Below are 9,693 nucleotides of genomic sequence, written 5' to 3'. Positions count from 1 at the left end.
CCTATCTCCAAAAGCCAAATGACCAAAATGACCTCCCTATAGATTCTAAATCCTTTTGTTCAAGTAAGGCCATTTTAGTCATTCACCCAATTCCCGCTAATCCTCAAGTGTCTCTAATATTTCCCGTTGCTTCCCAATACCTGATAAATCACCAAATAATTATCCCCCATCATCAAAATAAATCTCAATCCATTTCTCTGAATTCCTGTTCATACCCCCAGGCTCGCCCCGAGCTGGGTATAAATTCCTGTCAACACTTTCCGCTAGCCTGCTCACTGGGATCGCCTCGAGTCACAAAGCACAGATACATCCACATACCACTGTGGCCTCAACATTCAACACATAACAATACAGTTACGCCCAATCATGGCCAAAATTACAATTATGCCCTTCTAACACGATCCGGGCCTACATGCATACTAACATACATAGTCATGCATCTCAGATAAACAAATGGTCATATAACATGCTTTAAATCATAACCATGCATTTAAATCATTAAAATCATACATAAATCCCATCATGCCCTCCTGGCACGCTAATCAAGGCCCTCAAGCCTTATTAGCGGATTTGGGTCGTTACAGGTACCATTGTCAGAAATAATTTTGTAGGGTACTCCATATCTACAAATAATGAATTTGTTGACGAAAGAGGTGATGTGTTTGGCGGTTATCTTCACAAGGGGTTCTGCTTCTACCCACTTAGTGAAGTAGTCCACTGCCACCACCGCGTATTTCGCTCCTCCCCTGCCTGTAGGAAGTGCGCCGATCAAGTCTATCCCCCAGATAGTGAAGGGCCAGGGGCTAGTCATGCTGGTCAGTTCACTTGGGGGTTTCCGAGGGTAGTTGGCGTGCCTCTGGAATTTGTCGCATTTCATGGCGAAGTCATGCGCATCTCTCTCCATGGAGGGCTAGTAGTATCCTTGTCTCATGACCTTCCTAGCTGTGGAGGGTCCGCTCTCGTGGTTGCCGCACTCTCCCTCGTGTATCTCATGTAACACTTTCAACGCCTCCTCCTCTTTTACACACCGTAGGAGTGGCATTGAGAATCCTCTTTTGTAAAGGATCCCATCTACCAGGGTGTATCTAGCGGCCCTGTACACCAACCTCCGGGACTCATTTTTGTCTGCAGGCAGGGTTCCTTCTTCCAGGTACCTTTTGATCGGCTCAGTCCACGACTCCCTTGGGACACTAATCATATGCACGTCCGCGTCTTCGATGCTGGGTTTGGGTAAGTACTCCACGGGTATCGACTCCAAGATATCACCATCCTTGGTAGACGCTAGCTTCGCGAGTGCGTCTGCATGGGTATTCTTTTCTCTGGGGATTTGCTCTATGTTATATGCCACCAACCATCCCAGATAGCCCTTCACCCTCTCCAAGTAGGCTGCCATCTTGGGTCCCTTCTCCTGGTATTCCCCCTTTACTTGGTACAATACCAATTGAGAGTCACTGAAGATACGAAGGCGCGTCACTCTCAGCTCCTGGGCTAAACGCAGGCCAGCCAGGAGCGCCTCGTACTCTGCCTCGTTATTGGAGGCCTCAAACCCGAACCGGATCGCGCAATACATTCTGTGTCCCTCGGGCCCGGTCATCATGATGCCCGCCCCGGATCCTCCTTCATTAGACGCCCCATCAACATGCATACTCCATTCCTATAAATCCCCTCGCTCTTCCTCCATAACAGGCTGCTCCTCTTCTTCATTCCTTCCTTCATTCGGCTGATGGGTGAGCTCTACTATAAAGTCCGCCAGCACCTGTCCATTGATGGAAGCTCTTGGGGTATATACAATGTCAAATTGACTCAACTCGATCGACCATTTCATCAGCCTCCCTGAGGTCTTAGGTTTATGTAAGACCTGCCTCAAAGGACTATCCGTCAGGACTTCAATTGTGTGTGCATGGAAGTAAGGCCTCAACTTCCTCGACGCCACAACTAACGCATAGGCCAATTTTTCGATCTATGGATATCGGTTCTCCGCGTCCACTAAACGCTTGCTAATATAATACACGGGCTATTGCTGCTTTTTCTCTCCTTTAACCAAGGCTGCGCTGATGGCATGCTCAGACACTGCCAAGTACAGGTACAGCTTCTCGCCCTTCTCAGGTTTTTCCAACAAGGGTCGCTTCCCCAAATGCTCCTTCAGCTTGACAAATGCTTCCTCGCACTTTTCATCCCAAGCGAACTTTTTTCTCCCTTTGAGGATGTCAAAGAAGGGGAGGCACTTATCGGTGGACCTTGAGATAAATCTATTAAGGGCTGCCACCCTTCCCATTAGGCACTGCACTTCCTTCTTGTTCTTTGGCGAGCTCATCTCTATTAGTGCCTTTATCTTATCAGGATTGGCCTCGATGCCTCTGGAATTGACCATGAAGCCCAAGAATTTGCCTGAGGATACACCGAAGGTGCACTTGACGGGATTCAACTTCATCCGGTATTTCCGAAGTGTGTTGAACATCTCACCAAGGTCCTTGTCGAGCTCTGTTGCTTCCTTGGTCTTCACTAACATATCATCCACATACACCTCCATATTCCTCCCTAACTGGTTAGCGAAAATTTTATTCACCAACCTCTGATAAGTGGCACCCGCGTTTTTCAGCCCGAAGGGCATCACCTTGTAACAGTAGAGCCCTTTGTCTGTAATGAATGATGTGTGCTCTTCATCTATTGGGTTCATTGGGATCTGGTTGTATCCTGAGTAGGCATCCATGAAACTTAGTAATTCATTTCTGGGGCTCGCCCTTGTGCCTGGGGTGCCGTAGGCTCGTCCTCTGGCTTTGGCCTTTCTCTCCTGACATAACGGCCCAGGTGTCCCCAGCGGATGAGCTCATCAATTTCTTCCTTCAAGTGGATACACTCTGCCGTGGTGTGACCGATATCCTTGTGGTATTGGCAGTATCTACTGGGGTCCCTTTTAGACCGATCCTTTCTCATTGGTGGGGGCTTTTTGAAGGGAACTCGATCTTCGTTGGTGAGGTAAATATGCTCCCTGGTATCCGTGAGGTTCGTATAGTAAGTATAAGCTGCTTGCCTATGATCATTCCCTCGTTTGTTTTTCCTTTGCTGGTCATCTCTTGCCCCATCGTACGCCCTTTTCTTCTTCGTTACATTCGACTCGTCGTTAGCTGGGGGCTTCGCGTGGGGCTCCTCCTTTCCTGCCTATGTCTGGAGAACCTCTATTCCTTTATTTGGACGTGATAGAAAATGTAGTCAGTGTCGTGTTAGTCTGAGAAGAAGACCGTGCTAAAAAACCGGTGTATTATATAAGCAAGAGACTTCTCAGAGCAGAATCACAGTATCCACTGATAGAAAAGATGGCATTCTGTCTGATATTGGCTTCCAGGAAGCTCCGAACATATTTTTAGTCCCATTCAATCAACATCATGACCGACCAACCTTTAAGGCAGGTGCTGCAAAAACCTGAAATGTCGGGACGTCTTTTAAAATGGGCAGTTGAACTCAGCCAATTCGAGATATTGTACGTGCCACCGACCTCAATCAAAAGTCAGGCCTTTGTTGATTTTGTGGCTGAATGCACCAGATTTCAAGAGGAGCTTTTGAAGGAACTGGTGCAAGAGTTGTGGAAAATATTCATAGATGGATCATCAAACGAGAACGGATCAGGAGCTGGGATCATATTAATCTCCCCAGAATGGCATCAATTCCATACAGTTTTGAGATTCGGATTCAAAGCATCTAACAATGAACCTAAATATGAGGCCTTACTAGCTGGATTGAGGTATCGAAGGAGCTTAAAGCAAAGGTCGTCCAATGTTATAGTGATTCTCAGCTCGTGGTTAATCAGGTGTTGGGGGAGTATCAAGCTCGAGGCACCTAGATGGCGGCTTACCTAGCTAAGGTGAAGGGGGAACTATTCGAATTTGAGTACAGTACTGTTGAACAAATACCTCGCGAGCAGAACTCTAATGCTGATGCTTTGGCAAGGCTTGCCACCACCAAGGAAGCTGAGACCTTGAATGTAGTGCCAGTAGAGTTCTTAGAGAGTCCGAGCGTGACAGAAAAAATGGTAGAGGTCGAGATGATCGACACAAGACCGACCTGGATGACCCCCATAATGGAATACCTCACAATGGGAAGGCTACCTGAGGAAAGAAAGGATTCAAGAAAAATACTCTATCAAGCTCTGAGGTGTGTGATAGTGGATGGGACATTATATTGACGTGGTCATTCATTGCCTCTTCTACGGTGTGTTCTGCCTGAGGAAGCTAAAACCATTATGCAAGAAGTGCATGAAGGCTTTTGTGGAGATCATGCTGGGGGGAAAAGCCTAGCATTGAAAATATTGAGGTAGGGCTATTTTTGGCCCACTTTAACGAAAGACTCCATCTCGTATGTTCAGAAATGCGACAAATGCCAGCGCTTCGCCACAGTTGCCTGAGCTGCTCCAGTCGAGCTAACGATGCTCTCATCCACGTGGCCATTTGCGGTGTGGGGAATTGACCTAATAGGGTCCCTACCAATGGGCAAGGGAGGAGTTCGTTACGCGGTGGTGGCAATCGACTATTTCATGAAGTGGGTAGAGGCCGAGCCTTTGGCAACCATCACTTCAAAGAGAGTCTTGGATTTTGTGGTGAAGAATATTGTATGTTGGTTTAGGCTTCCTTTAAAGATCGTGTCGGACAATGGGACCCAGTTCGACAGTGATCTCTTCACTAACTTTTGTGAAAAATACGACGTTATTAAGAGTTTCATCTCAGTAGCATATCCACAGGCCAATGGGCAGGTCGAGGCTGTGAACAAAACCCTAAAGGCATGCCTTAAGAAGAGGTTAGACGAGGCCAAAGGAGTATGGCATGAACAGCTCCCGCAAGTACTTTGGGCATACCGAGCTTCTCACAGAACCTCCATGGGACACACTCCTTTCTCCTTAACTTTTGGAAGCGAAGCCGTCCTTTCAGGCAAAGCTATGGTAACCACTCACAGGCAAAAGACATTTAGCTAGGAATGGAATGATGAATTACTTAGCGTATCTCTTGACCTGATTGATGAGAAACGAGAGGATTCACAGTTATAGCTCGCCCATTATCAACAAAAAATCACTCGTTACTTTTATTCGAAGGGTCTTTCTGGCGAATAAGGATCCCAAGGACGACGTTTTAGGCATGAACTGGGAAGGACCATATAAGATCGTGGAAGTTTTGCGTGAAGGAACCTTCAAGATAGCTTGGTTGAATGGGGAGATAGTCCCATAGACTTGGAACACCCTGCATTTAAAAATGTATTATCAATAGTACAGTCATCCATGTAAGGCTTAATTATAAAAGCCATTTAATTAAATAATATATGGATTATTAAATAATTTTTCTTGTTAAGGTGGTTTTAAATAATTTTTCTTGTTAAGGTTGTATTAGCTCGTGTATTGATGTTTGTAAAAGCAACCAAGAAAGTATCCACACTCTGGTTACTTGGGGGGCATATAACTCGAGGTGGATTAGAATAAGATCGCTGGATAAGTTTAAATTACTTAAATCCCTGGATACAACTAGGTACAAAACTACCCTGGATACAACTAGGTCCAAAACTTAGAAGCTTGGAAAATTGAATATTCGATGGCTTTTTAAGAGCTCAAAATGTCAATAAACCTAGCATAAACTCATTTTAAATCATTTAAAACCCTGGATACAATTAGGTACAAAACTTGGAAAGTTGGGAAAATTGTTTAAAATCAAGGGCTTTTTAAAGCTCGAGTTATCAATAAACCTAACACGAACTAAGTTTAAAATATTTAAAATCCTAGATATAACTGGGTTCAAGGACTGATTCTTAACAGGCATGATATTAATCAACACATAAAGTTTGGATATAACCGAGCTCAAAATATCTATCCCGATCTAAAATCGATTCCTAAAATCTCGAATGTATAAATCTAAGGAGTCATAAACATGAGAGATAATAAAGGAAGGATAAATAGATAAAAAGTTAGACGTATAAATTGAAAATAAAATTGTCCTGAGGGGAAAAACCTCAAACTGAGCCCAAAAGCAATTGTTTACAAAAAACTTATAAAAAACAAAAGGAAAAAGATTGTCACTGAGCTCTTCCAAGTCGCTCTGAGGATGTAACCTCCTCGCCATCCTGCTTGCCTGCCGCAGAAGCATCTCCTATTTCTGACGGTTCTTGCAAAATCTGAGCCTTGAATTTTTTAAGGTACGGATCCCACAACGCGGGATCCATGAAAGAAAAGTTCCCATCCTGGTTAAAGGCCCAACAATGGTACAACATATCCTCCATGGACGACAATGAGGTCGCCTTCTCTTCTTTGACTGCAGCCTCAGCCTCGAGCAGTTTTGCTTTGGCTTCATCAACCTCGGCCTGGAGTTGTGCAGTTTGAGCCTGGAGAGAAACCAAGGCAATCTTTGCAGCCTTCTTGCTTTCCTGGGATGAGGCGAGGGAAAACTTGGCATCATACTCGCTCTTTTGAGCAGCCACAAAGGCAGCTTTGGCGGCCTGCTCACCTTCTTGAGCAGCTGTCAGGGCAGCCTTGGCGGCGTTTATTTTAGCCTGGAGCTCATCATTTCTAGTCCTAGCCTGGGCTATACTGCGATATTGAGCCAAGGCAGACTGCAAAATAATAGGGCAAGTCAGATATATCCTTAGACACGATAAAAAGAAAGATATCACCAAGGAAGGATAACTTACTGTAAGGTTCATCCCCAGGGCTGACTCCATGACGTTCTCTGGGCTCCGCTCCTCGATAGTCCTTAAGTCCCTCGAGCTGGCCTTATAGGCGTGCCCCACCATGTGGCTCGCTATCTCATAAAGGATTCCCCAAAAGGCTTCCGGGAGCTTCTCTAGATCCTGGGGATCTACTGGTATTCCGACAGTCGCAGCTGGGGCAGGGGGAGCTGTAGGATCAGCTTGTATTACTTGATCCCAAGGAGGCATGAACCAAGGTGGAGGAGGAGGAGGAGGAGGAATCCTCCTCTCAGTAATGGAAGACACCAGAGCTATCGAGCTCGTGCCTTTCCCCTTAGCAGGAGATTTTGAGACATTTCCCGCTGCAGGAGGGGCCTTCTTCATAAATCTGGGCCTCTTCACAACAGGGCCTGAGCCGGTTTTCCCGGCCTAGAAAGCAGTACGGAGGTCAGGAGCTCCAGTTTGTGTCCATATCTTTGCCTAAAAAGAACAAGAGGGGAATAGTTCTCAAATAAAGTAAAAAACATACACAGAAAGAAAATAAATAAAGATCCTACCCTCTGGGCTAGGGGAGGAGTCTATAATCACGACCTCCGGCCTCAGGACTACTGGAGGAGAAGGAGAGTCTATGACTAGTATTTCTTGGATCCTAGGAGGTTCAGGCTCTAGTTCTACCATGGGGATGGACTCATCTACGTACTGCCTAAATCCAGGGGCAAAGGCGCCTTAGAGCAGAGAAGGCCAGGTCCTACGGTTGGTCTCGTACTCCTCAAAGATGGCAGACCTAAAATTTAAGGTATTGTCAACAACAATGGTGCCCGTAGGGTAACTATTGTCATGACACACCACTAGGTGGTCTACACATTGGAGTCGGGTTATGTTACGTTCTGGGTCATGAGGATGACGATGGGTGAGCTGATTTGGGTTAAACCTAACTAACCTAAAATTAGCAACAACCCTATCTTGTTCCCTATAGGGGTATGGGTTACCTTGGCCGGAGGGGCTGGCTGCTGCCCCTGACTCAGCATGATCTAAATAAGGTTCCCGAACAGCCTCGAGAACTTGTCTTTTCTGCACAAGAGGCACCTCGTCCTCTTCCTCATCCTCGCCTTCGGTGGCTGGCAAGGCTTCCTCTTGAGAGGATGTGAGCTCGCGGATTACCGGAAGGGTAGCCCGGGTCCTTAAGGTCAATGTCTGGCCTTCGCCAATCAATTGACACGCCAGCATCATGACGTCATTCATGATCTGGCGGTAGTCCTTCTCACTGAGGGACAGCCCAGACAATTTCTCGTACTGACCCCCAAGGGTCGCAGACTTCGCCGTCCTCGCAAATATGGCTGCACGAGAAATAAACTCAGTCAATACATGTACAAGAAAAATATCTTGGAAAGAATAAAATTTCATGAGCTAAAGTCAGAGATTAAAAGAACTTACGAGGACAGTTGAAGTATCTGTGTTCGTAGTTTTAGAGCCCATTCGACATAAATAACAAGTCTTTATAATCGTTGGGGTGATTTGGGAGATCGATGACGGGAGCAGAGTTAGGGAATCTAGTGAGATAGTAGAACCCGTCACCTTGACCTCTTTGTTTCGAGCTGGCTTTGAGGCAGAAGAAATATAATATATCTGCTGGAGGGGGACCTCCCAGTTGTGCTTCAAAAACAAGTATTTCATCCCCGCCAAAAGCCTATAAGAATTTGGGGGGAGCTGAAATGGAGCCAACTTCATGAAATTCAGAAAATCCATGAAGCATTGGTCCAAGGGGAGGATGGCTCATGCCTTCAGGTGTTCGTCACTCCAGGCTGTGAAATCTTATTGGAAAGGGGAGCAGCTCTGTTCCCCTTCAAAAGCAGGTCGAGCAATGAGGACTCCGGTCCCGACCTCAATGTTGTGGCTTAGCAGATTTTGTTTACCCTCCCCTGGGTCATAATCTTGGATGCGATTATTTCCGCCTCGAAGTAGGCGTCGGGGTCAACCACCACCTCCTTTTCCACCACCGGACCGAGGTGGGGAATGGGAGACTCAGGGGTGACCTCCTTCCCCTTTTTCTTTTGCTGAGAGGATGAACTAGTTGCATTCTTCTTGGGAGCCATCAGATCGCCTAATGAACAGAACAACCTAATTATTAGGCAACCTAAGAGGATTTTAAGGTTACGAAGTGGAAGTACGGAGGGGGAATGGTTTACTTTTGATGTATGAGCTGAGTTAGCCTCAGCCCCATCACGTGATGAAACACGCTACCCTAAGTTACGCACCTCGGTTTCCTAATAGACCCCTGATATTTAGGGATCCGTGTGTCAGAAAATCAGACCACTACTATCCCTGGGAGGCGGTTTAGTGCAAAAACCACCCAAGGAGTGTGACCCCTAAGCAACCTGGTTTGAACCCTAAAAAACTTTTCATCTCCTATATCCCAAATTGGTATTTTCTAAATTCTCCATGGATTACCCAACTTTACCCAGAAATTACCCATTTTTATGAATGTTGTAGTTCTAAAAATATTTTAGGACTACTCATTGAATCTAAGTTGAAGCCTATTCGTTAAAATCATTTGGGAAATGGCCTAATATTGACTACGGTGAAGTATGAATGAGCATGGTGAAGAACAAAAAAAAAAAAAAACCAGTAAAATAAAAATTTCTTCAAAAGCAAAAGACGAGGTGCTTACAATATGTTCTTCGATAAAAAGAAGTAGACTTTGTAGGGGAAAGTTCCTGGAAGACTACTGAGTAACTGGGTGCAACGAATGATTTTTGGGTTTTTCTGAGAAAGAAGGATTTGGAAATACAGAAGAGAGAAAATATAGAAAAATTTCAAATTAAAGGTGGTGAAACCTGAAAATTGCCTACCCTATTTATACGCAAATGGCATAAATTAATTTGGGCTATCCGATTTGGTTAGTACAAGATCAAAGGGCCACGGTTAAACAGACAAAACAGTGGCAAAAAGGTGACAAGACAATTATTGCAGTCCTCGAAACCCAAACAGACGCCAATTGTAGTACACCACGTGTCCAGTACTCGAGTAGTGGGCAAG

At 45.4% G+C, this 9,693-nt stretch overlaps 1 protein-coding gene across 1 annotated transcript; it reads right to left on the bottom strand.

Annotated features, from left to right (window-relative positions):
- Window positions 1-6,040: 6,040 nt before the first annotated feature.
- Window positions 6,041-7,051, bottom strand: LOC133780640 (uncharacterized). The gene is made up of 2 exons (XM_062220255.1): window positions 6,661-7,051; window positions 6,041-6,582 (listed from the first exon to the last, which is right to left on the bottom strand). The coding sequence occupies exons 1-2, from the start codon at window positions 7,039-7,041 to the stop codon at window positions 6,049-6,051; spliced, it is 915 nt and encodes a 304-aa protein (XP_062076239.1). The 5' UTR covers window positions 7,042-7,051; the 3' UTR covers window positions 6,041-6,048.
- Between the last annotated feature and the right edge of the window lie 2,642 nt (window positions 7,052-9,693).

This window comes from Humulus lupulus, chromosome 5 (assembly GCF_963169125.1).
Source record: "Humulus lupulus chromosome 5, drHumLupu1.1, whole genome shotgun sequence".
NCBI lineage: Eukaryota > Viridiplantae > Streptophyta > Magnoliopsida > Rosales > Cannabaceae > Humulus > Humulus lupulus.
This window is presented reverse-complemented; position numbering and strand designations above follow the sequence as displayed.